Source organism: Mustela lutreola, chromosome 3, assembly GCF_030435805.1.
Source record: "Mustela lutreola isolate mMusLut2 chromosome 3, mMusLut2.pri, whole genome shotgun sequence".
Taxonomy (NCBI): domain Eukaryota; kingdom Metazoa; phylum Chordata; class Mammalia; order Carnivora; family Mustelidae; genus Mustela; species Mustela lutreola.
In genome coordinates this window covers 155,943,404-155,962,355 of record NC_081292.1, presented here as the reverse complement: position 1 = coordinate 155,962,355, position 18,952 = coordinate 155,943,404, and the positions used below count along the sequence as shown (strand labels likewise).

The window sequence follows — 18,952 nt, the reverse complement described above, 5'->3', positions numbered from 1 at the left end:
ATGGTAGCAAAACTAATAACTTTTATTGGCATCAGAGGATTCATACTAGGGAGTAATCAGACTAGCATGGACCATCATGTGAGGACAGATACCCAAAGTATGGTTTGCTGATACAGAACCAGGAAATAAGAGAAGAGGAGGTCTAGGCATAAAAGAAGGCAAAGGCACGATCCTAAACTCCCTAAGCAATCAGTACCCAGTGAGAGAGGCAGGAAATTCACACTGTTCTTATGTGTGTGTGTATGTATGTACCTACACAAATATACCCATTTGTAAATACTGTGTATATATGCATATATATTTAATTTACTATACGTAGTCATGCTTAATTTAACTAATTGCAAACTATATATCTTTCACTCCACTTTGTATTTTTAATTTTTCTGTTAACCCTTTTGCTTACTCATAAAGTTTGAAGATAAAAGAAACCCTTCTGTATTATTAGTTAGAGCTTATACTAACCTAACCAAGAATTGTGTATTATCTTTGTGATGGAGCAGGTAAACACATTCCTTTAAAAAGATACCAAAGTGGTGGCTGGGTGGCTCAGTTGGTTAACTGTCCAACTCTTGTTCTCAGCTCCAGTCTTCATCTTATGGTCATGATTTCAAACCTAACATTGGGCTCCACACTGGGTGCGGAGCCTATTTAAAATAAATGATAGATAGATAGATAGATAGATAGATGGATGGATATCAGAAAAGGGGCAACTTCTGTTTGAGTAGGGTGACCTCTTACAATTTCATGAAAGACTGGGTATAATGTGTGTCACATTAAAGACACTTGGTAATACTTAATGAATAAATGAATAATACATGGATGAATGATAATCCTAAAAAGGACTTTTAGTGACCCCTTTGAATTTATATACAATCTACTGTCAGTATATCTTACTGGAAGGTGATACAACCATTCTATGTATAAGGTGGTGAAAAGTAAAGCCAAGATTTTCCTGAGCCTAGATGGGTGGGTTGGCCCAGTGGTAGAAGTATTAGGAATGCCAACTTCCTAAGTAGTTTTATCAGCCTGCTTCCTGCCAAGAGAATTTTGGGAGGTCCAGGAGCCTCCTGTCATTTCATACTCACTCTGTCCCTTTCAGTCAGGCTGGCAGTGTTTCTGAAAAATTGTCACAAGAATCAAGTGAGCCTTTGCAGATTTTATGAGGATTCACTCCATTAGACAAAAGTCACACACCCACAGGTCTTTCTGAGATAATCCTTTCTCTCTCTCTTGGTTTTCTATTGAGATAGCTGAGAGAAATTGCCCTTAAACTTCCCAGAGGCTTTCTAGTTTGAGATCTAAGAGAAACACCCTTAATCTCCTAGAAGGGTCTTTTATATGACTGAATACTCTGACCCTGTGATCTTTTCAATGCTGTAACAGGATTGTATATTCACACTTTCAGCCTTTTCTCTATGGCATGATGGTGGCAATAATCTCTTAACTCTGGAGTCTTTTGCCATTTACATAGATTAAGAATTTTCCCAAAGCACCAAATCTCTCCTTGTTACTGTAAGCAGCAAAAAATCCTAGTGACACCTTCAACATTTCAGAAATCTTCTTTGCTCATCACATATGAAGTTCATTACTCAGGAATGTTTTCCACCTAACTGCAGTGCAGAATTAATTCCTTAGGCTTCTTGTCACCACATAACAGTGATCCTTTCTCCAGTTTTGAAGAACATGCTTGTCACTTCCTTCTGAGACTCAGAGCCACATCTTTACTAAATCAGTTCAAGGCATTCTAGACTTTTTTCTGTCATGTTCCTAAAATTCTTCCTACTTCTTCCCACTTCCTAATTCCATTCCACATTTTCAGGTATTTGTTACGGCAACAATTCACTTCTAGATACCAAAAACCGTACTAGTTTTTTAACTGCTGTGTAACACTTACCAAAAATTTAGCAGCTTAGACCAAACTTACTTATGAACTCAGACTCCTTTAACTCAGAAGTCCAGCATGGTGTCCCTGAACTCTTTGCCCATGATATCACAAGAATGAAATCAAGGTGCTGAAAACACTGAGTTCTCGCCTGGAAGCTTCAGAGGAAAATATGTTTCCAAGCTCATTCTTGGTTTCGGCAGAATTCAGTTCCTCATAGTTGTAGGACTATAGGTTACAGGTTCCCATTTCCCTTCTGGCTGTCAGCCAGGGCCACTTTCCACTGCTAGAGTTTACCCACATTCCTTGCCATGTGACCTCCTCAATCTTCAAGCCAAAATATTTAGTCATGTCCTTTTCATGCTTTAAATCTCTGATGACCCCTCTTGTGACAAGCCAAAGAAAACTCTGTACTTTTAAAGAGCTCATGTGACTACATCAAGTCCTTCTGGGTAATCTCCCTTTCCCAAGGTTGTCTGTGCCATATAACATAACCTAACCCATGGAAGTTATAATCCTGGTGATTATAAAGGATATGTATCCCAGGAAGGCAGGAAATCTTGGAGCCTATCTTAGAAGCCCGCTTATCACAGGTGTGATTCATTGGCCCCTTTCAGTCCCAACAATCTTGAAGTAGAGTTTATAGGGAATTTATTTTTTATCATTCTTCAGTGCCTATCTACCCACCCCACTACTCTTAGCTCTTTAGGTCAGTATATTATTAGATTAAGAAACAATGGGGAGGGGATTTCATGATAAATTGTTCTCATAAGAATGCACAGATTCCCACACTGAGAGAATAGCTTTGATATGAATTGAGAAGACACCCTCCAAAGAGCAGAGCTTCTTAAATCTTCTAGGAAGCAGTACTGGCCTAGCTCTCTAGCCTGCATTCTGTTTATGATAACCTACTCTTTTTTATTTTAGACTGTTTTTTCTGTCTCCTGGTTTTCTGTAGGATGAATGTAATTCTGAGTATTTGCCGAATCACCTGAGGTCAAGGGGAACCACATAAGTGCCAAGGTTCTACTGATGCCTGGGTCTATTGATATTTACTGATATAATGTCCCTTGAGGCTGAGAAATCACAAAATGACAGATTTCTCCCCAGAAACATCTTAGAGGTAAGGCTTAAGGTCACATGGCTGGTGGGCCATGGCTGTTGAAGTTATTCTGACTTTCCTGATAATGCTTCCCATCCTTCAGCAGTACAATGTGGGGGCTTCAGTGCCGGATTGGGAACCAGTAAAATTGGGAGAGAAATGTAACATGCTAGAGCAAGGAAAGAATCTGTTTCCTTTTAATATAAGCCTTGCTTGAAATCTCTATTTTTACAGTGAGGCTGAAACTATTCTTGCTTTGATCCCATAGAACTCCAGGCATGAAACAGTAAAAAACCTCCTAAAACGCTGTGATGCAGAGTAGTTTTTATGTTATTCAAGCCATCCAAAATGCTACATCTAGTGAAAGGGTGGTACTGGGGCCAATATTACATATCAGGCATTTTAAGGTTCACCTAGCACAGTAATTTTGTTTCTTACAATAGCTCCTAGGGATAGTTTATGGAAAGACATTATTCTTTGATTTTTATCATGACAATAATTTCAAAAGTGAAGAGATGTTTCTGAAATATTACCATTATCACCTAACAGCCTAGGAATAACAACTTACTTTGAGTCTTGAGATAAAACTATGAAAACTGGGTATCCTATATTCAACTCAAGTTTTAAAGCACAGAAGAAAAAGTAATCTAATAATTTAAAGGTCGATTTGAAAAGACTTGGGCATCTACCAGGGTAAACTTTGGAATACAAATTAAAAATGTTATTCCAGCAAAAAGACAGTGTCATTTCCTAAAAGACAAGTTGCTGAGAAGAAGAATTAGGAAAAAAGACGATCTGTTATTCAGAAATCCTCAGGTGGGGTATTATACATGGTAATAGTTTTTCTACCTCTATGGCTGCTAGCTTATGAGAAGAGAAATCCAAGCAGGTGAAACAGTAGATGAGGAAAACCAGAGAATCAGCTAACAAAGCAATCAGTCTCAAGTCAGGGGGAGTTGCTGATTTGAGAAACTATAGGAGGGTTTCTGCCAAAACAGTAAAGAACTAAAATTTGTCTCTAGCATAGAAAACAGAACAAAGAGAGTCTGGATTCATAGTATATATAAAGGCAGCCAGAAATTTGGTCAGTTTGTCTGAATGGACATAGAAATCTCCTTTCCTACTTTAAACACATAGAAATTTTGGACAAACTATAACACAACTGCACACAAATACACACAAATGCCCCAGTGCTGAAGATAAAGATGGAACTCAAAGTCAGAGCAGAAAGAGGGAGCCAGAGTCAAAGGGCTCTTGTATAGAACTGGGCCTGAGACAGGCCTGAGGAGCTGGTGGCTGGGTCTTTAACAGTAGCTATGAGACTTTCGTTCATGGGAGCTGGAATCATGCCTCGTAAGAAGAGCACTAAGTCCTGTAGGACTTGTCCATGCACACAATGAGACTCAGACACACCAAGACCACTCCCCAGAAAAGTGATAAGGGGGCTAACTTTCTGGTTAGGACCAGAGAAGGAGAAGGGTCATCAGAGGAAGCCAGGCTGGTGCTGTGTATGAGTGCTAAGTTAGCACTGTCTGCAATCTCACAGCACAGGTCCCAATCTCACACAATACATGCACTAGTCCTGGGCCAGTAAAATGTACATGGTACTAAGCAGAAGTGATCAAGAACTCTAAAGATGCTCTCACTATCAGGATGTGGTTCATAAAAGAAAGCACAGTTTACAAAGGAGAAAAGTTTAATAACTTTGATTACTTGATCATTTTAAATTTCCATTGAACCGTAGACACTATAGACCAAATTTAAAGGCAGATGACCAATGAAAGAAAATATAACTGACAAAAAGAAATAATATCCAGAATTTATAAAACTTCTACAGATTAATAAAGAAAAACAGACAAACAAAAAGTACTAATAAGCAATTTACAGAGGAAGAAAATGGCCCAATAAACATGAGGAAAATTTTCAATTTCACTTTTGAAGATTGAAGGAGAACCTGACTTAAAATACTGACATACCGTTCACATTCATCCAATTGGTGAAAGTCAAAAAGAAGATTTATATTATCTTATAAACTAAAAGAAACTTTATAAAATTAAAAGCATACAAATCCTACCACACATTAATTCTCCTCCTTGGTGTACCGTGGAGAGAGCTGTGCACACACAACCCAGTCGACATGTTCAATGTGGCTATGCCAGCATGGTTGCAAGAACGAAACTTCAGAACCATAAATGTCAACCACTAAGAGAAGGGATGAAAGGCAGCTTTGTTCTCTGTTGAAACAGTATATCAGGGACGCCTGGGTGGCTCAGTTGGTTGGATGACTGCCTTCGGCTCAGGTCATGATCCTGGAGTTCCGGGATCAAGTCCCACATCAGGCTCCCAGCTCCATGGAGAGTCTGCTTCACTCTCTGACCTTCTCCTCGCTCATGCTCTCTCTCACTGTCTCTCTCTTAAATAAATAAAATCTTTAAAAAATAAAAAATTAAAAAAAAAATTAAAAAAAAAGAAACAGTATATCACAGTGGAAAGGGGTGAACTCCATCTCTGTTTATTAATATAGCTGTATCTCAAAAGTTAAGGTTAAATGAAGAAGTACATGCCACAGAATGATACAGTCCCAAAGTATTCAGGAAAAAATGTAAAAGTCACAAATTACATATTAAAAGATGTTAAAAGCAGGGTTCCTGGGTGGCTCAGTCGGTAAAGTGTCTGCCTTCTGCTCAGGTCATGATTCCAGCCCCACATCAGGCTTCCTGCTCAGCAGGGAGCCTGCTTTTCCCTCTCCCTCTGTCACTCCTCCCCCTGCTTGTGCTCTCTTGCTGTCAAGTCAATATACAAAATCTTAAAAAAAAAAAAAAATGTTAAAAGCAATTGATGGCCTGTAAAGATAGGAATAAGATTTATGATCGAGACTGACTTTGAGGAGGTAAGAAGGAAAATGGTACTCAGTACATCCTCAAGAGAGAACTTCAACTTTACCTGTAAAATAAAATAAATCTATAAAAGAATAAAAAACCTTAAACAGTTTCAGTGCTAGGTGATGAGTACTAATGTGTTTGTTTACACCACAAACATTGTTAAAATAAACAAAAACATCTAAATAAATACCCTAGATACATGTTTAAAATCCCATCTCAAATTCACTTTTTTCCTTCCATGGAATATCAGCAATCATTTTGAAGCTGTTAATAAGTGTTGTGATTAATTTTTTGAAAACTGGGAAGCAAATGTTTGCTCAAAAGTAGAGTGATGAATTTGTGTCAGCAAATGAAAGACAAACAATCTAACAAATAATAAGTCAGGAAGTAAATTCTTTAAAGGGCTTTCTGGTGTGCCATAAGCTGCTCTGACCTTGGTACGATGTATTTTGCCAGCAAAGACCTCTTTTGACAGTTGGTTGCTACACTGCAGTCAACCAAAATGTTACCCTGGTATCCTCTTGTCTTTGCATGTTCCTACTTAGAACAAGACTTAACAAGTCATAAACCCCGACTTTTCTTTCCCTACGGCCTTTCTTCTAACTACAAGTACCTGTGCTCATGCAGGTTAATAAAGTGGATTCTCCTCCATATCCACAAATTTTGAAGCTTAAATGAACTGAAGCAAGACTCTACTAGAACCTTATGAATCTTTCTAAGAACTGTCTATGATGATTCCATGTCAAACACCAAGATCAATCAAAACTCAGACAACTAAACATTCATTCACACGTTTGCAGAAATAGCAGATTTCATACTTTCTTTTTCTTCTCTGCTCTTTGTAACAATTCCTTCTCCTTCCAAAGTTTCTCTTTCTCCTTCTCCTTTTCTCTTCTTCTGGCAGAAATTTCCATTTCCAATTGTGCTACCTCTTCCTGGTGGGCTCGCCATTGAAGAACCTGTAATAAATGGAAATTCATTCCAATAACTATACCCAGTCAAGTGATTTTACAGAGGTTTTATAAGACTATGTTCTATATCAAGCAGGTGTCAAAGCTTTTCCAAATACACATTAAAATTGTGTGTGTGGCGTGTGCATGATGTGTATGTAAGATGTGTGTGTGTGTGTGTGTGTGTGTGTGTGCAAGTGTGTGTAAGTGTTAAAAGAGAAAGCAACTTTAAAATCATCTCATTCAGGGATTCTTCACTTAGATTCATGGACTGAGATCCTAAAGAGTCTGTGAATTGACTTCAAAGAATCTATGAATTCTCAAAAATAGTACGTATAAATTTCTCTATTTTTGCACAGGTTTGTTTTTCTGAAACGACAGTTCAAGTTTCTAATCAGTTTTCAAAAGTTCTCAAATGATCCTATGAAATTTTAAGACATTTAAAAAAACTTTCTGGGTATTGATTGATATTATTGGTAGAAGCATACTTAGTACTGCACTTCTAAAGGACACTGGACAATATGTAAATAAATATGTATCACAATATAAAATATGCATAGCCTTTGACCCACAACCACATTTTGGGGATGTTACTCAAAGAAGACAATCAGTTGGATAAGTGCACAAAAATGTATCCACAGGAGGGTTCCCTGTGGTGCTGCTTAAGCAGAAAAATTGGAAAGAGTCTAATTGATTCCATGTCAAACACCAAGATCAATCAAAACTCAGACAACTAAACATTCATTCACGCATTCACAGCAACAGGATGTCTGGCAACAGGAGATGTCTTAAATTAATTCTGATACATCATGCAATGACCGCCATTGAGAAAGAATGGTCTATACCTATATTCATTGACATAATAATGTCCACAACATATTATTAGATGCAAAAAAGCAGGTGCAAAACTACACTAATATTATGATCTCAACATAAAATAACATCTATGTATTGCTATATACTTTACTCTTGGGATCCCCTTTGCTGCATCCCAAAGATTTTGAACAGTTGTGTTTTCATTTTTGTTTGTTTCAATGAATTTTTAAAATTCTTCTTTAATTTCCTGGTTGGTCCATTCATTCTTTAGTAGGATGCTCTTTAGCCTCCATGCATTTGAGTTCCTTCCAACTTTCTCTTGTAATTGAGTTCTAGTTTCAAAGCACTGTGGTCTGAAATATGCAGGGAATGATCCCAATCTTTGGTACTGGTTGAGACCTAACTTGTGACCCAGGAGAATCTGGAGAATGTTCCATGTGCACTAGAGAATAATGTGTATTCTGTTGTTTGGGATGGAATGTTCTGAATATATTTGTGATGTCCATCTGGTCCAGTATGGCATGTAAAGTCTTTATTCCTTGTTGATCCTTTGCTTACATGATCTGCCCATTTCAGTGAGGAGGGTGTTAAAGTCCCCTATATTATTGTATTATTGTTGATGTGTTTCTTTGATTTTGTTATTAATTGGTTTATATAATTAGTTGCCCCATATTAGGAGTATAGATATTTACAAATTGTTTGATCTTCTTATTGTACAGATCCTTTAACTAGGATATAGTGTCCTTCCTCATCTCTTTTTATAGCTTTTGGTTTAAAAATCTAATTTATCTGATATAAGGATAGCCACCCCAGCTTTCTTTTAATGTCCATTATCATGGTAAATGATTTTCTAGCCCCTCACTATAAATCTGGAGATGTCTTTGGGCCTAAAATCAGTCTCTTGTAGACAGCATATATATGGGTCTTCTTTTTTTAATCCATTCGGATACCCTGTGTCTTTTGATTGGGGCATTTAGCTCATTTGCATTCAGGGTAACTACTGAAAGATGAATTTAGTGCCATTGTATTGCCTGTAAAGTGAATATTACTGTATATTGTCTCTGTTCCTTTCTGGTATATGTTACTTTTAGGCTCTGTCTTCGCTTAGAGGACCCCTTTTGTTATTTCGTGTAGGGCTGGTTTGGTGTTTCCAAATTCTTTTAGTTTTTGTTTGTCCTGGAAGCTTTTTATCTCTCCTTCTATTTTCAATGACAGCCTAGCTGGATATAGTATGCTTGGCTGCATATTTTTCTCACTTTGTGCTCTAAATATATCATGCCAGTCCTTTCTGTCCTGCCAGGTCTCTGTGGATAAGTCTCCTGCCAATCTAATATTTCTGCAGTTGTGGGTTACAGACCTCTTGTCCCAAGCTACTTTCAGGATTTTCTCTTTGTCTCCGAGACTTGTAAGTTTTACTATTAGATGACAGGGTGTGGACCTATTTTTATTGATTTTAAGGGGGGTTCTCTGTGCCCCTTGGATTTTGATGCTTGTTTCCTTTCCCAAATTAGGGAAATTCTCCACTATAATCTGCTACACTATACCTTCTGCCTTTCCCCCTCTCTTTCTTCTTCATCTGGGATCCCAATTATTCTAATATTGTTTCATCTTATGTATCACTTATCTCTCAAATTCTCCCCTCATGATCCAGCAGTTATCTCTTTTTTTCAGCTTCTTTACTCTCCATCATGTGGTTTTCTGTATCACTAACTCTCTCTTCTTCTTTATTTATCCGAGCAGTAACAATTCTTGATTGCATCTCATTAACAGCTTTTTAAATTTCAACTTGGTTAGATTTTAGTTCTTTCATTTCTCCAGAAAGGGATTCTCTAGTATCTTCTATGCTTTTTCAAGCCCAGCTAGCATCTTTATAATCATCATTCTGATCTCTAGTTCTGATGGCTTCCTAATGTCTGTATTGATTAGGTCCCTAGTTGTCAGTATTGCCTCTTGTTCTTTTTTTGAGGTGAGTTTTTCTGCTTTGTCATTTTGTCCAGAGCAAAATAGATGAATGAGAGAACAAAACACTAAAAGGGTAACAAAGGCCCCAGAAAAATATACACTAAACAAATCAGAAGAGACCCAAAATTAGGAGGAAAAGAAAGGAAAAAATATATATATGCCTAGGCTGGCAAATAGAATAGAGCCATACACTTGATTTGGGGTGCACTTTTGGTCTGTTAGAAGAAACTGCCTCCCAAAATTTTAAAGAAAGAAAAACATATATATACAAAAACAAGGGTAAATTTGATGAAGTGATAGAATAAGACTATAAAAATGAAAATTTAGAAAGATTTTAAAAAAGGAATTGATAAGATAATAAGTTGGTTGATAAAAGAAGGAAAATTTTTTAACAAAAAAAAAGGAGAGAATGTGATCAGATGGGAGACTAAAACAAAGCCATACACTAGATTCAGGGTATATTTTGTCTACTAGAAGAAACTATCCCAAAAAGTTTAAAGAAAGAAAAGCTTATATATACAAAAAATAAGGTTAAATACAATGAAGGGATAGAATATGACTATAAAAATGAAAATTAAAAAAGATTTTTAAAAAGGTATTGATTGATAAGATGTTGGTTAAAATAGCAAAGAGGAGGGTGCCTGGGTGGCTCAGTTGGTTAAGTGACTGCCTTTGGCTCAGGTCATGATCCTGGAGTCCCAAGATCAAGCCCCGCATGAGGCTCCCTGCTTGGCAGGGTGTCTGCTTCTCCGTCTGACCTCTCCCCTCTCATACTGTCTGTCTTTCTCTCTCTCAAATAAATAAATAAAATATTTTTAAAAATATAGCAAAGAGGAAAAGATTTTAAAAATAGAAAAACAAATCATAAAGAAAATTTTAAAAATTTAACTTTGAAAAATTAAAGAATCATGGGGAAAAAGCCATGAATTCTATGTGCTGTATTTTCCTAGCACTGAGAGTTCTACAGTTCTCATTGGTAAGGAAACTTGGTCCTGGCTAGATGTTCTTGCTGATCTTCTGGGGGGAGGGGCCTGTTGCAGTGATTCTCAAATGTCTTTGCCCAAGGCAGAATTGAACCACCCTTGCCAGGGACCAGGCTGATTAATCTGCTCAGTTTTGGTCTCAGTAGCTTTTGTTCCCTGAATGCTTTCCATACAGCTTTGGAGGACAAGAATGAAGAAGGTGGCCTCCCAATCTCTGACCCCAGAGGAGCTGAGAGTTCGGGCCCCCCCTCTTCAGTGACTCCTCAGAGAAAAGCAGTCAATCGTGCTTATCTCTCTGGTCTCGGGCTGCACTCTGAACTCATCTGGCCTGTGACTGAGCATTTCTATCTCTGGCACATGGCCCATTTGGAGTCTCCAAACCTAGCATATTCTTACAGCATGCTCCTGTGCCACTCCAGAGATGCTGCTTGTTGGGTCTCTGCTTGAAGAGTAGTGGCCAACTGTCCCGGAGACCATGGTTTATGGCAACCCTGAGCTGAGAGCCCACTCCTCAGTTCCATCTCCGCAGCCAGCTTCCCCACTCTGATACCTGGGAGTACTCTGAGGATCCTGAGACCACACTGAAAGGATTCCACTCTGCTGCTTAGCCACTGGAGTGATGTCCCTCCATGGAGCAGACTCCTAAAAGTTCTGATTTTGTGCTCTGCTGCCCAATAATTTGCCAGGAGCCGGCCCCACCCCCTGTAGTCTATTGTCCCATATATCATCTCAGATTCACTTCTCTGCAAGTCCTAACTTCCAGAAAATGGTCTCTTTTCTGACTACAGAATTGCTGCTATTCTTTTTTTGGATCTCTTGTTGAGTTTGTAGGTATTCAGAATGGTTTGTTAACTCTCTAGCTGAATTCCTGGAACCAGAGGAAAGTTAGGTCTCCTACTCCTCTGCCATCTTGCTCCTCCCCTATTCATCTCTATATCTATACCTAGAAAAAGACTTGGAGATTTACCAAAATAATGATACTGGTTATCTCTGAATAGCATCATTTCATGAAATTCAAAAAATTTATTCTTTAAGCCTTTCTGTGCTGAGTGACATTTTTTCAATAAATATGTGTTATTCTTTGTAGGCAGCAAACCAATGAAACTAACAAAATAGAAACAAACATTTACATGTTCTACATACACTTAAGAAAATTAAGAAAGCAGAAAGAAGGAAGATGAGGATGCAGAATTCTTTTCAGAAAAGAAAGGAACTAGCATTTCCAAATTAATACCTCATATCTTGTGTTTGATATAAGGATGACTCATTATGGTAATGAGAATATAACAAATAAAATATCCTAAAATATAATGAATTAAAGTGACTAAATAGTAAAGCTCTTTGTACACTTTCACTGTTCTAAGTTTGTTTTCTAAAAATATACTTTGTCTTATTTACCAAAATAACCAAGGAGGGGTGACTGGGTGGCTCATTTGGTTAAGTGCCCAACTCTGGATTTCGGTTCAGGTCATAGTCTCATGGTTGTGAGATGGAGCCCGGGGCAAGGTGGGGGGGAAGTCCATGCTCAGTAGGGAGTCTGCTTTTCTCCCCCACCCCTGGCTCCTTCTCTTCCTCACATGTGCTTTCTCTCTAACATAAATAAATAGATCTCCCCACCCCCAAAAACAAGGAAATTCAGACTCTTGGTTTTCAGACACACCTAGGTTTCCCCATCTGCTGCTTTCCCTAGTCCTTATATTTACCATCTCTTTTGGAAGCCCATTCCTAGGATAAGATCACATGTCTTCTGTCCTGATCTCCCACTCCATTCAAATTTCAAACCATTCCACTCAATTTCAAACCATTCCTTCCTGTAAGCCATCTTCCATCTGTAACATACTGTATTAAAATCAAGTGTCTTGTCAAATGTTGCTAGTGATGGTGGTGCTGACCATCTCTTCCCAATTAAAGTTCTTTCCTTCCTGACCCACAACAACGTTATCTCTGCTTCTCTACTAATGTATCCTACTCTCTTCTTTGTTCTGTCCATCCTCCATTCTCAACTCAACTCTCTCCTGCTACCCCTTTTTTTTGTTTTGTTTTGTTTTCTGAGAAAGCTAGAGAGCATGAGTGGTGGTGGTGGTGAGTGATGGCAGAGGGAGAGAATCTCAAGCAGACTCCATGCTGAGAACAGAGCCTGACCTGGGGCTTAATCTCATGACCCCAAGATCATGACCTGAGTCAAAATCATGAGTCCAGGGAGCCTGGGTGGCTCAGTGGGTTAAGCCGCTGCCTTCGGCTCAGGTCATGATCTCAGGGTCCTGGGATCGAGTCCCGCATCAGGCTCTCTGCTCAGCGGGGAGCCTGCTTCCTCCTTTCTCTCTCTCTGCCTGTGTCTCTGCCTACTTGTGATCTCTCTCTGTCAAATAAATAAATAAAATCTTTAAAAAAAAAAAAAAAAAAAAAAAAATCATGAGTCCAGCGCTTCACAGACTGAGCCACCCAGGTGCTCCTATTGCTAGTCTCTTTCTATGAACCCAGCCTCTCTATGTTTGTTATGTGTGTCTCCTATGAGTTAACCTATCACTTCTGTGTGTGTATGACTAAAGTGCACAATATCAGCTTTGCCTTTTTGTCTGCAACTCTATCCTAACAAATGTTTAAGGTCTTTACTATTTGCACGTGTACTCAAAATACAATATTTTCAAAATTAAACTGAACATCTTTAACTTTGCCACCCTCACAAGCCCTGTGAAACTGCCTCTTTTTTCAAATATCCTGGTTTGTTCTGTGGAACCACAAGTATCGCTATAGTTTGTATTTTTTATTACTGTGTACACCTATCAAAACAACTAATTCTTTACATTTTACATGTGATTTGGGCAATCTTATATTTCTTAAGATCAGATGAGTTTTACTTACAACAAATCAATTTCTAAAGTACTGATTTTTTCTGGGCCACTTTGCTGTAGTTTTTTTGTTCACCCAAAGTCTATGCCAAATATATTGAGAAAAATGCCAGATTTCATGGGGTGATGCCAATTTATCCCAATAGGACTTAAGTAATTTATTTTTCTTATTCAAAATCAATGCTTTGTTTTAATTTAACTAATTTGTAATCTCTACATAGATTTTTTTCTTCCTGTGCCTTTCCATATGTGATCATTCTTGTTCTTAGCCTCATGGTTTGGTCCAAACTGCTCTCCCATCTGAAACACCCTCCATTTCCCCCTACTTCATTGAATGCTTCTTGGCCCAGTACATGTTCCACTTCTTCCATGAAATATTCTTCAAACCATAATCGTTTCTCTTTTTTTATTTCACTTACCATACCATAGGTGTTCTCTAATCATTTTGAGCATAATGTTTGATTTTTAATTACAGAAGGGTCCATGATACATATGTATTTTGTCTTCCTCTTATACCGTCTAGCAAAGTACTGGCACATCATAGATGCCCAATAATTACCTTCTATGTAATTTACCAAAACAAACATTTTTAGACAAAACCTAATAAATGAAGAAGAAATAAATGTATTAGAACATACCATTTTGTAACAGCTAATGAAATCATAAATCCTTGTTTATGATCATCAATGACTACTAAATACTTCATGTTAATAGTAGATGGGAAACTTTATAATAGAAGAATCAGGCTGGTAACAACTGAACACACTGAACGATGTTAACATCACAGAGAAACAAGAAGATATTTTGGTCTCCTGATGGAAATATACAGCATTCCTTGAAGTATTTTTGCCAAAAAATAGAAATGAATATCATCAACTTGCTAGACCTATCTATTATGTTATGGGAAATTCAACTAATGGAGAAATAGTTACATGGGGATGTCATCAACAAAACTGAAATTTGAAAAGCATTAAAGGACCTTAACAAATTGCAAGAAAAAAGGAAGGAGAACTATTGATAAAGGGATTTAAGAAATATAGTAATCAAATGCAATGTATAGATTATATTTGGTTTTTATTTGAATAAACTAAATAAAAATTATAAAACAAAAATATTGGATATTGATTAGTTGATACTATTAAGGAAATATTGTTGAAGCTTTTAGGTATGATTATAACATAGTTCTGGTTTTTAATTTTAATTTTTTTAAAGATTTATCTATTTATTTTAGAGAGAGAGAGAGAGAAGGGAGAGGAGTAAAGGGAGAGGGCAAAGAAAAGAAGCAGACTCTTCGCTGAGCAGAGAGTCTGATGGGGGACCCAACCCCACAACCCCAAGATCACGACCTAAACTGAAATCAAGAGTCAGACACTCAACTGACTGAGCACCCCTAGCTATGCTTTTTTAAAGAGTCTCTCTAATTTTAGAGGTATATACTGAAATACTAACAGATCTAATGGTATGATGTCTGGGGATTTGCTCACTATTACCCAATGCTCAAGGGTATCAGTATACATAAGACCAATTTGATTAATGATTTGATAATTGTTGCCATTGAGTGATAATAGACTTGTATATGTTTAAATTTTTCCAAAATTCAAAATTCTAAAAATTCTGTAAAAATAAATTTTGTAAAATAAATTCTGTAAAAATAAAGAAACCATAAGATATAATGTATGTACAAAGAGGTTTATATAATAAAATACTGTAGTCTCAAGGTTCTCAGACAGTAGTAAGGGAGATTTGAGACACATTGAACTAATGAAAAGAAAAGTAGCATAAATTTAGCCTTTCTGAGTACTAAGACTACTAGTTTTATAAATTTCAGTAGAAAGAAGCTTGGGTTTTAGAACTACTCTTCTCACCTTTTAAGACTAACATGGGAATAGGGGTGCCTCGGTGGCTCAGTGGTTTAAGGCCTCTGCCTTTGGCTCAGGTAATGATCCCAGGGTCCTGGGATTGAGTCCTATATTGGGCTCTCTACTCGGCAGGGCCTGCTTCTCTCTCTCTCTTTCTCTCTCTGCCTGCCTCTCTGCCTACTTGTGATCTCTGTCAAATAAATAAATAAAATCTTTTTTTAAGTTTTTTTTTTTTTTTTAAGATTTTTATTTATTCTTCAGAGAGAGAGGGAGAGAGAGCGAGCACAGGCAGACAGAATGGCAGGCAGAGGCTGAGGGAGAAGCAGGCTCCCTGCTGAGCAAGGAGCCCGATGTGGGACTCGATCCCAGGACGCTGGGATCATGACCTGAGCTGAAGGCAGCTGCCCAACCAACTGAGCCACCCAGGCGTCCCAATCTTAAAAAAAAAAAAAAGAAGACTAACCCAGGAATTATAATGTGATTATATGTGATGCTTAAGACTTAAAGAAGCCAATGCATAGGGGTGCCTGGGTGGCTCAGTGGGTTAAGCCGCTGCCTTCGGCTCAGGTCATGATCTCAGAGTCCTGGGATGGAGCCCCGCATCGGGCTCTCTGCTCAGCAGGGAGCCTGCTTCCTCCTCTCTCTCTGCCTGCCTCTGCCTGCTTGTGATCTCCATCTGTCAAATAAATAAATAAAATCTTTAAAAAAAAAAAAAAAGAAGTCAATGCATAAGCAAATATCTATAATTGGAGAAGATGTCTGTTTCCAAAGGCAAGTATAGCAAAATAATAATGATAATAATAACAACAACAACAAAAACCAGACCAATAAAACTGGAGCAACACACTTCATTCACCAATTTAGCCAATTTACCCCTCTTTGTATTTGGAAGTCTAAATGATGTTTCTCCTGTTCTCCAGAGAAGAAAAGATTATGGTAGTCGTTATTTTTTTAAGTTTTCTTAGCTGGTTAAGTTTATATTAAGTCCACATAAGTAAAAACTGTTTGAGAGGCTATGGTAGGTTTTGAAATGGGACAAACACACCGAAAAAATCATGAAACAAACTGAAGTTCAGCAATCAAAAGCCAATGGGTTAAGATGTCAGATAACACACATATACATGAAATTCTGGGGAAAAGACTCTCAAGCAAGTCAGCATCAACCTTTAGAAGCTAAATTGCTGCACCCAATATTGGAATTATGAGAATTGTTAGGGCCCCTTAGAGGTCTGCTTGAAATCAATAACCTACAATATCATCTGTAATTATAACCACACTCAAAAAAAAAAAAAAAAAGGTAAAGAATAAAGGAGAGAAGGTTGTTGAAGGTAGCATTATATCCTAAGTAGTTAGAGTTGTGAGATCTTGACAAGAAATAGGCTCTGCAGTAATCGGTTTCCAGGCAGTAAGGTAAACAGGACTTTTCAGAATGCACAATGGACGCAGTGAAGAATCTGGTGGCAAGCGGGTGCCATTGAAAAAAAAAATCCTTATCCAATGGATTCCCAGAGGCAGTCAAGGGATTTGGATGGCTCCCATGTGGAGAGAATGACAACCAATTATGGTGTTTTTCAGATGCCCAAGAATAAGAAAGCTGGCAGGTGGGCAAAGGAATCAATATTATTACAACAAGCTAAAATATAGAAGACTCTTGAGTGAACAGTGAGCAAAAGGAAGAATAGCCCAGAAGAACATTTTAGTGGTTTGCTAATTATATAGCTTTAAACAGAGCATGTGAGCATAACTGTGCAACAATAATACCCATGAAAGAACATTACCACCGTGGCAGTCAGGTGCATGTTAGAAGGAGAGCATTATTTAGATTATTAACTACAGATTATTTTCCCAGGTCTTTGGTTAATACCTTAATATTCCTGCAAAGGTACAGTCTGAATGAAATCTTAACCCAACAAAGAACAAATGGGGTTTAAAATATGTTCATCTACTGCAAATAATAAATTAAGGGCTTAAAATGAAAATGGTTAGTAGCATTATATGTATTCCTTGCTCTTAATGTAAAAGTAAAATTGTTCAAGTGAAATTAATAAATACACATATTCTCAGAGTAAATAAACTACTAGAAAGGATGAATGGATAAAGAAGATATGGTCCATATACACAATGGAGTATTAGGCCTCCATCAGAAAGGGTGAATACCCAACTTTTGTATCAACTTGGATGGGACTGGAGGAGATTATGCTGAGTGAATTAAGTCAAGCAGAGAGAGTCAATTATCCTATGGTTTCACTTACTTGTGAAGCATAAGGAATAACATGGAGGACATTGGAAGCTGGAGAGGAGAAGGGAGTTGGGGGAAACTGGAGGGGGAGACAAACCATGAGAGTCTGTGGACTCTGAGAAACAAACTGAGAGTTTTGGAGGGGATGGGGGAGGGGGTTGGGTGAGCCTGGTGGTGGGTATTCTGGAGGGCACGTACTGCATGGAGCACTGCATGTGGTGCATAAACGATGAATTCTGGAACACTGAAAAGAAATTTTAAAAAAATAAACAATTTTTTAAAAAGCGCATCAAAACTTCAAAGGTAATAGTGGAAATTAATATCAAGGTAACAAACGTAACACAATTTTACAGCAAAGTTGAAGGCCTTGAAAAAATTCTACAAGTGGCAATGTGGTATGAAGGAAACAAATAATGAACTGTTGGCAGAACATCTCCTTTTTTGTCTTATCTCTGCCACTAACCAATAATATTGTTACTTTGAGCAAATGGCTAACCCAGTCTTTTTGTGTGTTAAAGGGGAGGACTGGATCAGATGACTTCATGATTTCTTTAAGTTATATTATCCTGATTCTGTTTTACATTTTTGTTATATGGAGAGACTGCAATATATGACACCTGCAATTTTCTTCTGCAAGCAAAATGAACTGCAATGAGAAATAACAGTATTTTATATGCCTGTTAAATAATAATAGACAAATATTAATATAGAATTCTATCATTCATATTTATGGAAACATTGTGTCATGTGTGTTGTCTTATACAGGAAAAGCTTTGTCTGACCACTACCTATAACCGGCAGCAATAAAATATTAAAAACTGCCATTTATGAGGGCTTATTGTATGCCAGCCCCATGCTTTATAAAGACACTGAACTCATGGTATGATGTAATCTTTGAAACAAGCAACTTGTCTTCTTCACACTTCATCTGGCTAACTTCTACTTATCCTTATTCATGTCTGAGCTTAGAGATCATTTGCTCCAGGAAGCTTTCCCTAATTTACCATGTCCATGCTAGGTGTCTCTTCTCCATTTCCCTAGCACATTGTCCCACTCTTCTATTACAGCATGCATTAAACCATTTACCTGTACTTCCAACTTGGCTATAAACTTCTTAAGGGCAGGGACCAAATTTGTTTTATCTATAACCTCTCTACAGAGCCTATCATGGCATCTGGTACTTAAAAACAGTTCAAGAACTACTTGAGAAATGCACAGATAAGGCTCTGAGACTATCCTTGGCAGTTAAATTGACAACATCTCCCCTTCCCTACACTGGACTGATCTTTAGAAAGAAAAGGTAACCAAGCTCAACTACACAGACACACACAGACACACAGACACACACCTGCCCACCACACATGCTGGACTGATCTTTAGAAAGAAAAGGCAACCATGCTCAACTACACACACAAACACACACACACA

The 18,952-nt window shown here is 37.7% G+C and overlaps 1 protein-coding gene across 4 annotated transcripts in view; it reads right to left on the bottom strand.

Moving 5' to 3' along the window:
• The window catches only part of CCDC148 (coiled-coil domain containing 148), a 208,370-nt gene that overhangs the window by 101,421 nt on the left and 87,997 nt on the right, over positions 1-18,952 (bottom strand). For all 4 annotated transcript variants that reach the window (XR_009351940.1, XM_059167279.1, XM_059167278.1 and 1 more), the window contains exon 9: positions 6,685-6,825. Coding sequence is in view for 3 of the 4 variants with exons in the window: in XM_059167279.1 (XP_059023262.1) it covers positions 6,685-6,825 (141 nt within the window). In the remaining variant the exon portion in view is untranslated. The remainder of the gene's footprint in view (positions 1-6,684; positions 6,826-18,952) is intronic.